Source organism: Moschus berezovskii, chromosome 12 (genome assembly GCF_049115385.1).
Source record: "Moschus berezovskii isolate FMDL1 chromosome 12, NW_MosBer_1.0, whole genome shotgun sequence".
NCBI classification, from domain to species: domain Eukaryota; kingdom Metazoa; phylum Chordata; class Mammalia; order Artiodactyla; family Moschidae; genus Moschus; species Moschus berezovskii.
Window position 1 is genome coordinate 9,339,249 of NC_142471.1, and position 16,687 is coordinate 9,355,935.

At 44.6% G+C, this 16,687-nt stretch overlaps 1 protein-coding gene and 1 pseudogene across 1 annotated transcript in view; one reads left to right on the forward strand and one right to left on the reverse strand.

The window, feature by feature from the left end:
• Nucleotides 1-7,031: 7,031 nt before the first annotated feature.
• The window catches only part of ACTN2 (actinin alpha 2), an 81,007-nt gene continuing 71,351 nt past the window's right edge, over nucleotides 7,032-16,687 (forward strand). Inside the window, exon 1 of the mRNA XM_055425748.2 lies at nucleotides 7,032-7,231. Within this exon, the coding sequence (XP_055281723.1) occupies nucleotides 7,106-7,231 (126 nt within the window). The 5' untranslated portion in view covers nucleotides 7,032-7,105. The remainder of the gene's footprint in view (nucleotides 7,232-16,687) is intronic.
• Nucleotides 15,183-15,517, reverse strand: LOC148775930 (small integral membrane protein 20 pseudogene; annotated as a pseudogene).

The window sequence follows — 16,687 nt, forward strand, 5'->3', positions numbered from 1 at the left end:
CTTAGTCATGTCCTACTTTTTGTGACCCTATGGTCTGTAGCCCACCGGGCTCCTGTGTTCAAGGGGATTCTCCAGGCAAGAATACTGGTTGCCATGTCCTCCTCCAGGGGATCTTCCCAACCCAGGGATTGAACCTAGGTCTCCCACATTACAGGTGGATTCTTTACCTTCTGAGCCACCAAGGAAGCTCATGAATACTGGAGTTGGTAGCCCAACCCTTCTCCAGGGGATCTTCCCGACCTAGGAATTGAACTGGGGTCTCCTTCAAGTCCCTAAAATCCCTTTTGAATTTTCATTTCATCCTGGGGTTACCGAGAAATGTGTTACTGAATTTCTAAACATCTGGGGATATTCTAGAGGTCTTTTTGTTTCTGATTTCTAATTTAATTCTATTGTGGTTTGAGAGCATACTTTGTAAGACTTACATATCCTTTTCAACTTACTGAGAGTTGTTTTATGGCCTTGGATATGATCTATCTTACTGCTCATGGTAGTTATTCATAATCCTTAAGTCCCATTGGGGTGACTCAAAGGCCCCTTTTGGAAGCCTGTCCCCATGGCAGGTTTTGTTATAGGAGAGGAAGACTGAGCTTGGCGACTTGAGACCTTCATAGCAGAAGCAAGACTGCTCTTTGTTTGAGGGCAAATGCTACCTCATCTGTCAAGATTGCTCACTGCAAATATAATGGTGAGAAATAGCCTGGATAAATAAAGCAGCTAGGGTTCTGCAATTTTGGCATACCTATGAGAATGTGTAGTCATACTCGGGACCCATGGTAGATTACCCCCCAATAAGGTCACTAAAGTTCTTCTCATTCTCCTGGATTATTTTTTTCTGTCTCTATTTCATTTTGGATAGCTTCTATTTTTAAAAAATATTTATTTATTTGACCGTGCTGGGCCTTAGTTGCAGCATGTGGGATCCTTAGTTGTGGTATGCAAACTCTGAGTTGTGGCATGTGGGATCTAGTTTCCCAACCAGGGATTGAACTCGAGTTCCTTGCATTGGGAATGTGGAGTCTTAGCCACTGGACCACCAAGAAAGTCCCCATAATTTTTTATTTTTATACTTTCAAATTCGCTACTCTTTTCATCTGCAATCTCTAACCTGCTCATAATCCCATCCAGCATACTTTAATCTCAGATATAAGTCATTTTATTTCTAGAAGTTTCATTTAGATATTTAAAAAATATGTATCCTCCATGTTTGTTTTTAGCTTTTTAAACATATGGAATACAGTTATCACAACTGTTTTAATGTCCTTGTTCTTTCTTTCTGTTTTTAAGGTAAGAGCTGAGGTTATTAATACAAGATCCTTCTTTGCTAATATAAGCATTTAGTGCTATAAATTTCTCCTTAAGTAAGAGTTAGTCATTCTGTCATGCCCAACTCTTCATGACCCCATGGACTGCAGCCCACCAGGCTCCTGTGTCCATGAGATTTTCCAGGCAAGGATACTGGAGTGGGTTGCCATTTCTTTCTTAAACACTGCTTTAATGGCACCCCACAACTTCTGATATATTGTTTTCATCTTCATTCAGTTAAAAAAATACTTTCTAACACCTCCCCACCTTGTTTTTAGAGTTAATACGCACTCAGATGGGAAACTCAGAAGATGCCCAGAGCCCTCTCTCTGTGTGTAGCCCTTTCCTCTCTGATACTTTATCCTATGAATACTTGCTGTCTTGTCTCCCTGGACTCTCAGCTTCACGTCCTCAACTCAGGGAACCCTCTGGACTCTACCTCTAACATCTGCGTCAGCCCTCGATCAGTTTTAACTGCTTGCTATTTTCACTATGGGTTGTGTTTTCCTGCTTCTTTGCACATGTGGGAATCTTTGATTGTGTGCTGGAAATTGTGACTTTCACCTTGTTGAGTGCTGGATGTTGTGTCTTTATAAATCTTGAGCTTTGCTCTGTGATGTAGTTCAGTTACTTAGAAACAGTTTTATCCTTTTGAGTCTCGCTTTTATAAATTTGTGATTCTTTTATGATTTGTTTTTTAGGGAAGAGCAGTGGTCATTCTAGGCTTAATCTAGAAATAATTAAGTCCATGCTACTACTTGTCTAGGAATAATTCATTCTACACAACTGAAGTAAGATCTCCCTAGGGACTTCCCTGGTGGTCCAGTGGTTAAGAATTTGCCTTCCAATGCAGGGGACATAGGTTCAATCCCTGGTCTGGGAAGATCCCACATGCCTTGGGGCAACTTAGCCTGTGGGCCACAGCAACTGAGCCCATGCATCTAGAGCCCTTGTTCCTCAATAAGAGAAGCCACCATATGAGAGACCTGTGTGCCGCACCTGGAGAGTAGCCCCTGCTCACTGCAACTAGAGAAAGCTGAGCACAACAGTGAAGGCCTAGCACAGCCATAAAGAAATAAGTTTTAAATGCTTAAAATGGCAATTAAAAAAAAATAAAGACCCTCCTAGGTCCTCTAGTCAATGCTCCGTGAACTGAATGTTTTTGCAGTCCTGGCATTGGAGCAGGCACCCACCCGGTCCCGTGTGAATGCCACGCACTATTCTAACACTTGCAGATGGCTCTTTCCTTGATCATGGTGGCTGCCTCTCAAGCATGTTCTGATCAGTATGCACTCAGATGGGAAACCCAGAAGTCCAGAAGATGCCCAGAGCCCTCTCCCTGTGTGTGGTCCTCTCCTCTCTGATAGTCTATCCTATGAATACTTGCTGCCTTTGTCTCCCTGGACCCTCAGCTTCATGTCCTCAACTCAGGGAGCCTTTTGGACTCTACCTCAATGGTCTGGTCTGCAAGCTTGCTCAGGGATACAAACTGAGGCAGTTAAAGAACTCTCTTGGTTTGTTTCCCATCTCAGGATTCCTGTCCTTCATTACACGATATCTGTTGTATCAGAAAACCATTGTTTCATATGCTGTCATTTCCTTTTTTTTCCTTCTTGTTTCACGAGGAAAGGTGAGGGACTTCCCTGGTGATCCAATGGTTAAGAATCTGCCTCGAAATTCAAGAGACTCAGATTTGATCCCTGGTCAGGTGGACGGAGGAGCCTGGTAGGCTGCAGTCCATGGGGTCGAGAAGAGTCGGACACGACTGAGCGACTTCACTTTCATGCATTGGAGAAGGAAATGGCAACCCACTCCAGTGTTCTTGCCTGGAGAATCCCAGGGATGGGGGAGCCTGGTGGGCTGCCGTCTACGGGGTCGCACGGAGTCGGACACGACTGAAGTGACTTAGCAGAAGCAGCATCAGGGAACTAAGATCCCACATGCCGTGGAGTGACTAAGCCCATGTGCCGCAACTACTGAGCCCACACATCACCACTAGATGTGACGCAACTAAAAATAATGAACAACTGAGAAACCTGATGCAGCCAAATAAATATTTTTTAAAAAAGAGGAAAGGTAATTTCAGTCCTTATTGCTTCATGTTGGCCAGAAGTAGAAGTCTCTTTACTAACTTCTTAAGTTTAGCTGTTATTCCTTCAAGGTTTTTTTTTCTCTATTCTTTCACTTTAGGGACTCTAACTACACAAACATTAGACTGCTGGAAATTTTGCCATCTCACTCATCCTCTGCTTATTTTTTTTCTCTCTCCATGTTTGTATTGGATTATTTCTATTGCTAAGTGTTCAAGTTCACTAATCTTTTCTTAGCCAATGTCTACCCTGTAGTGAACCCCATTTAGGGTATTTTTAAAACATTTAATTTATGAATTTGGCTGCATCAGGTCTCAGTTGCGGTGTGTGGGCATCTCTAGTAGTGGCACATGGGCTTAGTTGCCCTGCAGATTGTGGAATCTTTGTTCTCCAACCAGGGATTGATCCTGCATCCCCTGCATTGAGAGGCAGATTCTTAACCAATGGACCACCAGGGAAGCCTCCCATTAAGGGTATTTTAAATCTCAGATATTGTACTTTCTAGATATTCAATTTGGGTCTTTTTTTTTTTTTTTAATCTTCCATGTCTCTGCATAGTATGTTCAATCTTTCCTTGAGCTTCCTGAGTACATGGAAAGTAGTAATAGTTGCTTCCAGTGTTCTTTCCTAGGCTTCCCTGGTGGCTCAGACAGTCTGCCTGCAGTGAGGGAGACCTGGGTTCGATTCCTGGGTTGGGAAGATCCCCTGGAGAAGGAAATGGCAACTCACTCCAGTACTCTTGGCTGGAAAATTCCATGGACTGAGGAGCCTGGTGGGCAACAGTCCATGGGGTCACAAAGAGTCGGATACAACTGAGCGACTTCACTACTACTGGTGTTCTTTTCTACTAACTCTATCATGTGTCAATTTTGGATCAGTTTTGATTGATTGTTCTCATTATGGATCATACATTCCTGTTTCATTACATACTTGGTAATATTTGATAGGTGCCAGAAACTGCAATTTTTACCTTGGTAAGTGTTGAACAGTTTTGTTTTCCTATGTATATTTTTAAGTTTTTTTCTGGGATGCAGTGATGTGATCTGGAAACAGTTTGACTCTTTCAGATCTCGCTTTGGAGCTTTTTCAAGTAGCATCAATACATCTAGCTATGACAAACCTAGACAGCGTATTAAAAAGCACAGACATTATATTACTTTGCCGACAAAGCTCCATATAGTCAAAGTTACGGTTTTTCCAGTAGTCATGTACTGATGTGAAAGTTGGATCCTAAAGAAGGCTGAGCACCAAAGAACTGATGCTTTTGAATGGTGGTGTTGGAGAAGAATTCGAGAGTCCCTTGGACTACAAGGAGATCAAACCAGTCAATCCTGAAGGAAATAAATCCTGAATATTCTTTGGAAGGACTGATGCAGAAGCTTCAAGACTTTGGTCACCTGATGCAAAGAGCCAACTCATTGAAAAAGACCCCGGATGCTGGGAAAGATTGAAGGCAGGAAGAGGGAAAAAAGAGGATGAGATGGTTGGATGGCATCACTGACTCAACGGACATGAGTTTGAGCAAACTCCGAGAGATGGTGAGGGACAGGGAAGCCTGGTGTGCTGCAGTCCACGGGTCGCAGAGTCAGACTTGAACGAGTGACTGAACAACAACCAGTATGCATCATTTAGTTTAAGCCTAAAGCCTCTTTCCCGAACCTTCACTTCTGAATACTCCATCTGATGCTCTGTGAATTTTAAGGTTTTCCCCTCTAGTTAATGGAAATGGAAACTATTCCTAGACTTTTGTAAATTCTAAGTATCAATCTTTCTAATCTTTTAGGGTGCTTCTTTCTTGACCTCAAATGTTTTTTTCCTGTGCATTCACTGATCAGACTCAAGGGAGACCCTCTGCAAGTCTCCAGGGTTCTCTCTTTTTGCAGCCGTCTCCTCTTCTGCAACTGGCCTTGCGAATTCTAGCCGCAGTTCAGGAAGACCACTGAGTTATACCTGCGTTCCCTTTATTCCTTTTATGATACATCTTGGAATCTTTTTCCAGGTGATAATCTGGGACAATCATAATACACATGCCATTTGTTTTCTGCCTCTCAAGGATCATCATCCTTTGTTGCCTGATGGTCAGTGTCTTAAAATGCTTTGCTTAATATATTTCCCCTCAGATTTTAGTTGTTTCAGGCAGAATTGTAAATCTGATGTCTTTTAACACCTCTCATCTGGAACCTGAGGTCCCCACAATTTTCAAGGTCTAATATGAACAGTTTTTGTAGTTGTTGGTCCTATTTCTAATAGTTAAAATTTACTCATAAACTTGTTGAGAGATTATGATTTTAATCCAAAACTAAAATTTTAAATTTAAACCCCAGCAAATTAGTTCAGTCACTATTTCTAAGGGTACCTATTTCATCAACAAACAGTTGTGCACATAGTGTATGTTATATGGCAGACATATTTCTAATTTCTGGGGATTACAGCCATGAATGAGACTAAATCCCTGGCCTCACAGAGTTCATATTTTAGTGGACGTTTTGTTTAAAAACGAACATTTAGTGGACATGTTGTTTAAAAACGTTAGCATGATGTATTTGCAAATTTGTCAAAGTCTTTTGGCAGAAAGCTCAAAACAATAAAACTAAGTGATGGAAAAAATTCTAAGGAACAATGGTAAATCCAGGCATACTTTCAGCTTGAAACCTGTCAACAAGTTAGTAGCCCTGAACCACAGCTGTGTAGCCTGTGGGCACTTTTATTCACTTTGGACATAAGTTGCAGGAGGCAAGTGTCTTGCCTGTCAGCCGCCCTCTGGGTTCCCAGTGTCTACCGCAACCTCCTCTTCAAGGGACCTCATCTTGGTTCCTACAGGGGCACAAGGGACAGGAAACAGCTAGCCTGGGCCGTAGGGATGAAAAGGCTTAAGTGCAACACATCAGGGAGAGATGAACATGTAACTCGAGGCTGGCTGCTTGTCCTCCATTGTCAGTTGTTTCAAATTTACGACTGGCAGGTGACAGCAGACACTTTCTGCCTTTGGTTTGGTTCCTGACTTTTTAACACCGTTGGTCCAAGTCCTTTGCCTTGATTTCCCCAGGTGAGGGTAAGGGAGGAGAGTAAGAAGAAAAGGGAGTCTGTAGCTTCTGAACTTTACTTTTTAGGGGTGTGTGTGTGTGGAATCTATGAATATGTGGGAACACATGGAAAACCTGAATACGCTGGACAACACAGATGTGCCGGGGGATGGGGGGGTGGGGGGAGGTCAGGGACCCAAGCCATGTGTGCCCCTCCTCTGATCCCCGAACACCCAAGCACCCGGGTAACCCAACTGGGCGCCGGCCAGTCCTGCCGTTCGATAAGCCTCAGGGTGTAGATGGGCGGCGTGGGCCGGTGCCGGTGGGCTCAGCTCGCCGTGGGGCAGGTTTGGGGCGGCACCGGGCGTGCGGACCCGAGTCGCCGCGCCCCGCCGGCGGCCAGCACGTGCTGGGAGCGCCGTGGCGGGCGCGGGCGGAGGCCGGGCGGGGCGGGGGCGCGGCCGGGCGGCCACGTGACGGGCGGCGCGGGTATTAAGCGGCGCGGCAGCCGCGCGGGGCCCGAGCTGGTGCTTCGCCCGCGACCCAGCGCCCAGCGTGCCGCCCCGAGAGGACCGCGCGAAGGTCACCCCGCGCCCGCCTGCCCGCCGCCCGTGCCTCGCCGGCTCCGCCGCGTCTCCGCCCGCCCGCCCGTCCGACCCCGCGCGCCGCGCCGCCGCCCCGAGCGCCATGAACCAGATCGAGCCTGGCGTGCAGTACAACTACGTCTACGAGGATGACGAGTACATGATCCAGGAGGAGGAGTGGGACCGCGACCTGCTCCTCGACCCCGCCTGGGAGAAGCAGCAGAGGAAGGTCAGCCGGGGTCGCGCGCTCGCTGTCTGCGGGCTCCACCCGCTTGTCCGCGTCTTCCCTGACCCGGGGGCCGCCCGGGTGCACCTGCGGGAGGGCGCTTGATGGAGGGCTGTGCGGTCCCGTGTCCCGGTAGCCCGGCTGCCCCGGGAGAGGCGAGATAAAGTCCAGGGACGGTCACGGATCTGGGCGTCGTGGGTGCGCGCGCGCGTGGGTGCGCGCGTGTGTCACCCAAGAGTTACAAAACGAAAAATGTTAAGGGAAGAACAGTGCGGGCGTTTCAGTTTTAACCTGCATTAGAGCCCAATCTCAGAGTCTCAGGTCCGCTCCTGACCCCTCGAGTCTGTGACCTTCGCCACAGAGTTATTTCTTGGTCCCGTTGTGTTCAGTAATGCCCCCCCCACCCCTCCCCAAATAAAAGAGGTCAAATGAACATCAGTTTCATTCCGATTTTCACAGGGCTGCCCCAGAGTAGAACTGGAAATCATTTATTAAATGTTCTGGGGCTTCTTGGAGAGGGATGCTGTATGATCACCAGATATTCACCCATAAAGTAATAGTTATTTCACACTCTATTTATGGTTCGTTGAGGTAAGCACACAGGGACGAGGGAGTCAGCCAGCTCTAAAAGTTCCCTGCTCATCTTCGTTGGCGCTCTCTGGGGGCCCAATGGAACATTCCACTATTTCAAGGTTTCTTCTTGATCCCCTTGGCTAGAACTCTAGGGACTGCTCACCAGGAGGCTAAATCCCGCCTCCGTTTGACTGGGCGCAGAGCCTGGCCAGGTCAGGGATGCCAGCGCAGACCTGCTCAACCCAGCCTTCTGATGACAGTGTCCTGGCAGAAGCGAAGTGCCCTATGCTTTTTCACCCCCTGTTTTTCTTGGGGTGGGGCAAAGTGGGTTTCCCTTCTAAGGGCCTGCTTTTAAGTGGATAACGCCTGTTGACCATATGTGTGCATGGGAACGCTCTGTGTAACTGCCACAGTGGTGATTATCTGATAATGCCTGGTGAATGAGTGTCTGGCTGCAGGAGACACATCCCATACTCCTAACAAACAGAAGCAGAGAGGTCTCCTATTTGGATGATTATCAAATAACCATTTTAGAGGGGTTTTTGGTTATTTATAAAATAACCAAAGATTTTCAAATCCAGATTTTTATTTTGTTGTTATTTCTCTGTTAAGGAGACCACTTAATAAATTATTTATTTTAAAACTCTGGTTTAGCTACATTTCATTCTCCCTCCCTACTTTCTTGAAAACAGTGGAATGAGAGTGATAAGTGGAAGTTGAATCTATAGAGGAGAATAAAATTTCAGACCTTCTACAGTTTTTAAAATAACTATTGTGAGGGAAACACCTGGTCTGAGGATTATTACTGTTTATTATTATTGTGTCATCTGGGCTGATGGACACATTATCAGTCAGAAAGAAGTTAAATCGTTGCCTTAATTTTTAACAGTGTGTTTCTTTTTTAAAGTTTTCCAGTTTTGATTACTACATTTTTTTCAAGGATTTGTTGCAAAGATTGCTCTTTTTTTTCCCCTGATAGGTAGTCTGCCCATCATTTTTGAAAGTAATAGTCTAATCACAATAGTTTGTGTTGATTTTTTAAAATTACAGTACAGGGCAGAGTTAGTTTCCAAAGGCCATATAGACATTTGTCGTTTGTCATATATACATATATGTATATAAAAATATATATATTCACACACACAGTTTTTAATTATTTTACATATAATGTATAATTATATATAATTTTTTAATGCACACTGTTTGGGGATATAATTTCATTGTTGTAATTTTTTAAAGTTTGGGGTTCCTATGTGAATATATTATTAAAACTGTATAACACTTGAAATATGTTATTAAAAAACAGAGATATGTCCTGGTCCTAGTACAGAATAATGCTAAAAAGTGATAATTCATTTTTTTTCTCAGGTGGGTTGAGTGCTGTGTTGTGACATTAGGGAAAAACAAAACAGAAGGAAACTTTCTATTAGGATATGAATCTGAACAGATCCAGAAGATCCTCTGTTTTCTACTTTTTGTAGAGAACCCACTCAAGGCAGTAAAATAGTTCTGAACTGTGAGGTCCCGGCAGCCAGAGCAGTGGCCTCTATTTATGTCCTATGAGCCAAACTGCTGGAACAGGACAAGGATAAAATGCCATTGTTTCTATTGTGGGCTACCTTCTCCACACTTGCCGTTTCGGTGATATGCCGGGTATGAGATCTGTCAACAGATGCTGGTAACACATGATGACGTCTGTAGTGTTATAATGGATGTGGGGCCTAATTATATCCACAGTTCACAGAGTCTCATGGGCTGTGGTAATCCTTGCTCTCTGGTATGGAATTCCTCACTACAGAAGGACTTAGTAAAAGTATAGTGCTGTGTGTGTGATGAGAGGTTTTTTTTTTTTTAACATTAATTTTGTCATCTTGACTATTTTAAAGTGTACAGTTCAGTGGTGTCAAGTTGAATGTTACTTAACTATGAATGTTAAGTACATTCATATTGTGTAGTCAGTCTCCGTTAACTCTTTCCTTCTTACAAAACCCATTGAACCCAAACTCTGCACCCACTGAATGATAATTTTCTATTCCCCCCACCCCCAGCTCCTGGCAACCACCCTTCTACTTTCTGTCTCTATGAATTAGACCCCTGGGGACCTCCTCCTGGACTCATACACTATTTGCCCTTTAGTGTCTGGCTGATTTCACTTAGCAGCATGTCCTCTAGGTTCATCCATGTTGTCATGTGTCAGAATTTCCTTACTTTTTAAAGCTGAATAATAATTCACTGACTGTATGGGCCACATATTTTGTTTATCCATCCATTGATTGATTCACCCATGGGTTGCTTCTACCTTTTGACTATTGTAAATAGTGCTGTGAACATAGATATATATAAATACCTCTTCTTGACCTTGCTTTCAGTTTTCTTTTTGATTATGTACCCAGAAGTGAAATCTCTGGATCTTGTGGCAATAATTGGTTTTCAATTTTTTGAGGACACACCATGCTCTTGCCACAGTTTAGAAGATGTTGAATTTAGCAAGAGTGTGTACAGGTGCTTCAGAGTTCTCCCCTGCTCTTTCCAGGGGTATTTGAGAATATTTGTATTCATGTAAATGGGGCTCTCTTCAGTGGACTTTTAAAACTTCTAGATCTTAGAAGTAAGTTTCTCCTGGAAGCAAAGAGCACATTCAGGCTTTAATTCAACAGCGGCTTAATTGGGAGGTGACTTGTCAGAGCAGCAATGCTGAATATGTGTGCTATCTCCGTGGGCACAGAGTGCTGTCCTTCACCACCCTGCAAAGCTAAAACAGGCCTTTTAAGGAAGTGACTGTGTGTTTCGATACAAAAAGTCTTCTTCATCCTTAATCTGTAAGAGCTAGGAGATCAATACACTTTTCTGTTCATTGTCAAGAACATAAGAGAGTTGTTCACTTATTCCACATTCAGAATTCCGACCAGTTCTCATTGTTTCTAAAGAAATTCAAGTTCTGTGTATTCACAATTTAGATGGACCAGCTCACCGTTCCTTGGTGCACTGGCTGTCAGTCCTGCCATCAGACTAAAATGTTGCCACGTGGGGTCAGGCAGTGTGGAAGGACACTTGTGTGGGAGTAGCTGCCCACAGGTCCGGATTAAATAGAGAGCTCAGAAACTGCCAGTTGCCCCTTTCCGTGTTGTGACGAGCAGCTTAGGATGGCTTAGGATGCAGGTGTGGGCTCTTCTACCCTGCACTTAGGAGTACGCTCTTGTGGGAATTTTTCCTGGGGAAGAAAAGGTGAGAATTGTTCCAATAAGGTGAATGATGAACCAAGGACCCGTGAAGTGTCTCAAATTCATGAGCCCTAGATGAACCTCACCTCCACCTGGTACTCTCTGTTTGGTCATAATTAAGTCACTAGACCTTTAGAGTTGTGTCTCTTCATCTGGAAAATAAAGATAAGGGATTCCGTGTCTTTCTTGCCTCACAGTGTTTCAGAATCAAATGGTCAAACTAGTTTCCATCGAAAGGGGCTTTGTAGACCGCACAGTGATCTGTAACTGTAAATATTATTACTATTCTTATGCAGCCAGTAGTTGTTAATTTCATCAAGCAGTGTCGATAGTAATCAGTATTGTGGTTGGACTTTCGAGGGAAGAAGAAGCACATTATTTGTTCCTTAGTGATCTGGATGTACTTTTTTGTGTGTGAAGTAAAATGTACAGAGCATAAACTTCACCATTTTAACCATTTTTAGGAGTACAGTTCAGTGACATAAGTACAGTCACATCTGACCTGGAGGGGTGGGGTGGGGGAGGGTGAGAAAGTCACCGAGTGGCCAGACCGGGATTTGGGCCTCGAGACACTCAGCTCTGTGTTAATGGATGTGCTTGCTGACATGTCTGCTATTCAAGATGTGTCTGAGGAAGTGTGAAGAAGAGAGGAGCTTAACTGAAGCCAAAGATGCAGATTCAGTCCCAGTGCTCTGTGACAACCTAGAGAGGTGGGATGCAGTGAGAGGTAGGAGGGAGGTTCGAGAGGGAGGGGACATGTGTATACTTATGGCTGATTTGTGTTGATGTATGGCAGAAGCCAGCCCAATATTGTAATTTTCCTCCAATTAAAAATAAATGAAGAACAAATTCAGAGAGAAAATTACATCGGTAAACTGGGGAACCAGGTTATAGAGGACCTGGGATGCCAGGCTGAGCGTGGACTTCGAGCTCCAAGAGTGCTCTTGGGAATGCTTGAGCTAGGAGGGGCCATGTTTCAAGTAGTTTATTGTTTGCAGCATAAACGGGAGTCGGTAAGCGCCTGAGGTGGAGGATTCCAGGTAGAACTCATTACGGGGACTATACATTTCAAGTGGTGAGGATTAGAGGCAGTGCTGAGGAAGGCATTGATTTGAGAGAGATCAGGAGGGATTATAAAAAGTATTAAATAACCCCATGTGGTTCCCTGGCAGGCTGTTGTATAAATCCAATTAAGTGGGCATGATCTCACCATTAGAGCTCCTGGACTTAAAACTCAAGATAGTGATATCGACAAGTAACAAAACTAACCAGGAGTACCTGCTTCTCCATTAGGAGATGTGTCTGGGCAGAAAGCTAACCATTTATGGGATGTATCATCCAGTTCAGGGGGGCGAGTTGTGCATCCAGGTGGCTGTTGCCTGAAGAGAGGGCTGGAGTTTCAGGTATCCTTTGGTGTCCAGAGAGAGTTGATGATGGGTACTCTTGCCTGGAAAATCCCATGGATGGAGGAGCCTGGTAGGCTGCAGTCCATGGGGTCGCTAAGAGTCGGACACGACTGAGTGACTTCCCTTTCAGTTTTCACGTTCATGCATTGGAGAAGGAAATGGCAACCCACTCCAGTGTTCTTGCCTGGAGACTCCCAGGGATGGGGGAGCCTGGTGGGCTGCCGTCTATGGGGTTGCACGGAGTCGGACACGACTGAAGCAACTTAGCAGCAGCAGGCTTATAAGACAGGGTCTTGTAGGAGCCCTAAGAGACCTCTGCCCCCAGAGTGGCTGTTGTTCTCAAGGTGCCCTTGGTTTGCTTTGCAGAGTCGCAGGTGCAGTAGCTGTAAGGTGGAGAAATCAGTCTTTTTCTCTTCATCTTCTTTTAGGTACTGTGATATGCCCTGGAGTCTGTTCACTCTTCAACCTAATTCACCGAGGAAGAAACTTGAACCCCAAATAAGCTTTTCTGAGAGTGTGGGAGGAGGAATAGAACTCTTAGCTGGGAAACGTAATGAACACAGCTTCAGAAAACTGTCAGAATGCCCTGCAGTTGATGGCTGCAGCTGGGAGACACCTACAGAAAAGGCGCAGCTCCGGGGTGGGTGGGGGTGCTCCCATGACGAGCAGAGGAGTTGACACGGAATACGTTGGAGGACAGTCAGAACTCTACCACTGTTTCCCTGGGAACGGGACTAGTTCTTCCAGAAAGAACAGAAAGCAAAGATGAGGGGAAATTGCTTGCTAACTACCGTGCTAGACGAATTTCTCAGGCAGGAACATCTCAAACACAAGATGGTCTGTCTAAAGAAGGCTGAGGACTGTGATTTACACAAGTACCTGTCTGAGCAATTGCACACACACACACTCATTTGTGAGTATACCCCCCACCCACAATTTCCTTGAGCAGAAACTGTCAGTAGAAGATTGTTTTTCCCCTTGCAACCTCTACTGAAGAGCAGAACAGAAGTGGAGCAGGAGCATGGCTGTTCGTTCTTTCATCCCTTTGGCAGCTGTTGATGACAGTCGTGCTGGGGACCAGGGTTAGAGCAGGGAGTTAGCTCCATCCCAGGCCTTAAGGGGCTTGCAGCATAGTTCAGGAGACAGGGGAGTGGGGAGGACAGAGCAGGGACTGGCTCACGGAGTGAAGCGGAGAGCATTTCCGGAGCCCCTTCTGCATGGTTCCTGGTCATGGTGCTTGGAAACATAGTCCTCTATGTACCCAGGTGGGCAACCTGGGAGTTACCCTTGAGCCCGTCCTCTCTCCCACCCCTGTGGAGCCCACCTGCTAAAGTCCCCCAGACCCTGCCCCTTCCTCCCAGCATGTGCTTGAAGGCCCTTCAGGGTTTCTGCGTTAACTGTCTGGATGGGGGGGTGGCCTCTGCTCTGTCAACCTTCCATACTCCGTGCATGTGCTCAGACTCGTCCCCCTGGTGCTGCAGGAGTGATCTTTATGAAACACAAGCCGGGTCGTGTATTTCTACTTAAAGCTACTCTGTGGTTCTTTTTTAAAATTTATTTATTTGGCTGCCTCGGGTCTTAGGAGTGGCGCACGGATCTTTGATGTGTTATTTAGGATCTTTCATTGCTGCACGATGACTCTAGTTGTGGCTTGCAAGCTTCATTGCTCCGTGGGAACTTAGTTCGTCAGCCAGGGATTGATCCCGTGTCCCTTGCATTGCAAGGCAAATTCTTAACCACTGGACCACCAGGGAAGTCTCCCTCTGTGGTTCTTTATTGCCTTGAGGGGGCCTTTCAGATCTCTCACAGGGTTTGGGAGGTCAGGCCAGCCCCTGTCTGGTGCTCCTCTTAACCCAAGGGTTCTTGGGGTCATCGTGTTGTTTTTAGTTCATCCCTTTGCTTATACCCGAGTCCGGCCTCCTCCCCTGTTCTGGGAGTTCTTCCTGCTCAGGCCCCTCCTCTAGAACGTGGCTCACTAGATGCTCTCCTGGTCTCTCCCGTGAGCAGATGCTCTTCTCTGGTCCCCTGGGCCTACTCAGAGTCTGCACTCACATTTGTGAAGTACAGAAATTATAAGTCATATTTTGGAAAAGAATTTAGTACAGTTATTAATAATTTTTTTTGCAATCTTTGTAACTCCATGAGCTAAAGATGTATTAAATCCAACTCACACTAATGTTTAATGCTTTTTTTTTTTTTGAAGTAAGAGAAATCATTTTAATATATACATTTTCACTTCAGTCAATTCAACAATGATTGCTAATAGGCATGCAGACCCATTTAGTTTGCTTCAAATTTGTTTATTTCTCAACAGGCAGCAACCTTCCTAATGAGATAGTGAGTTGAACTATTTATTCTTAAAGAGTACAATGTACCTTGTCCTCAAAGAATTTTATCAACTTTAACATTTTCAAAGAGCCCTATGAGGTTGCTCAATACGGTAGTTTTCCCCTGAAATTTCCTATTTGGAGGATGGCAAAACAGTCTAGAATCTTCCCCAGTCTACTGGTTGCTTGTATTCATATCACAGCTTGGCTGGCTAAGAGGTAGAGACTGAATAATATGTAGATAGCCTTCAAGCCCAGCTGAGTGAGACAGCTTCATTTTTAGAAAGGAAACCAAATCATGAAAACCCTCCTAATAGTATGATTTGTTCCACGGTTCTTTTAAGAAGGGACGTAATCCTCATGCACAGGACTCTTTACGGCCTGCTAGAGTTTTCTGCTCCAGCCAGCGTTCTCTAGCCAGGTGACTTACTGCACTTGCTGCAGAACTAATAGCATGAAGTCTCTGTCTACTTTCAAAATTAGAGGTGGCGTTAGTCTTCTCATTTCCGGCCAAATGGATCCGACCACACTTTCAACCCTGGTGGCTGCACGTCTTCTTGAACAATACCCGCTCGATTTATGGCTTGTTCCTTCTTGTACTGCTCCAGCCGCATTAAGGGCCGGAAGTAGATGGGGTAGAAGGTGGCGCCGATCAGGGAGATGAAGCCGCCGAAAATGACAGCAGTGCGCAGGTTCCGGGACATGGCTCCAGCCGGGGCTACCCGGAATCTCCGAGTGCCCGGGACTCTCCAAACCCGGCTCCCCCCGCTGGGCCGTGACCCCGCTCGGAAGAGCTGTTTAATGCTTCTTAAAGGTGTTTTCTCAAGTTCCACAAATGATGGATTTCTCCAACTTGGTTCTTATTCCAAGACTGATCCTAGAAGAGAAGCTGCTTAATGTTTTTTAAAAGTTGCAATTTAGAGATTTGGGGAATAAAATAAAACCATACATGTAGATATATTTAAATGATAATAAAATGTGTCACCGCATGAATGAACAAAATTCTGATAACCTAGATTTGATTTCATATGACTCTTTTGTCCAGATTGAAAACATCTACCCATGTGATAAAGTTCCAAATTCATTTAGACAGAGAAATATACATTTAGATCTGTTCTTCTGTATGTAAAACCTGGTAAGACAAGAATTTTTGGAAGACATGCCAGGCTTCACAGTAGCAGAATTAGAAAATAGGGAAGAGATGCAGGTGTGTGGACCCTGGAAAAGAATCTGCCTGGGGCAGTCTTGGTATAAGCCAAATAGCTTGTATAAGCTACAGAGGTAGTGTGACTTTGAGTTGTTGCATTTGTTTGTTTTTGCTAGGGGATAAATATGTTACTCATCATTCCTAGAGATAACTGTTTCATGAAAATAGATTCTTATTAGTGTCTGTTACAACAAGAAAAGGCTTGCTATCTTAGTAAAAATCTTCTATTTTTTTTAGTAATTGTGAGGGTCACGTGAACAAGGAGGTGCCTATGCGACTGGGGTGGAAAATGACAACAGCATTTGATATTGAAGGTATGACTGCATCTTATATAGATGCTTATAACTGAGATTGGCAAATAAAGAAATCCTATCTTTTAGAGTTACGAGGTGTCTTTAAGTTACTTTATCGTAGTGAAACAGGATGGGAAGATAATAATTACTTAGAAGATAATCTCATTGCTTTTTATTAGAATTTTAAGATATTTTATACTTATTAGTTTGAACCATAGGAAATTTTGACTTTGACCATTTTGACCTCCCCAAATTGCAGTTTCTTATGGCTCAACCGGATAAAACCGCTGTATCACTGCTTCTGTCCCACTATATTCGAGGTACAGTATTTGACCAAGACCTCACAACAGCCAAGCCATAAAACTGAAATCAGCTTGCTTCTAGTCTTATCTCTAGAGCCTTTGGTATTCAACTGGGAAAATCAGGGGGTGG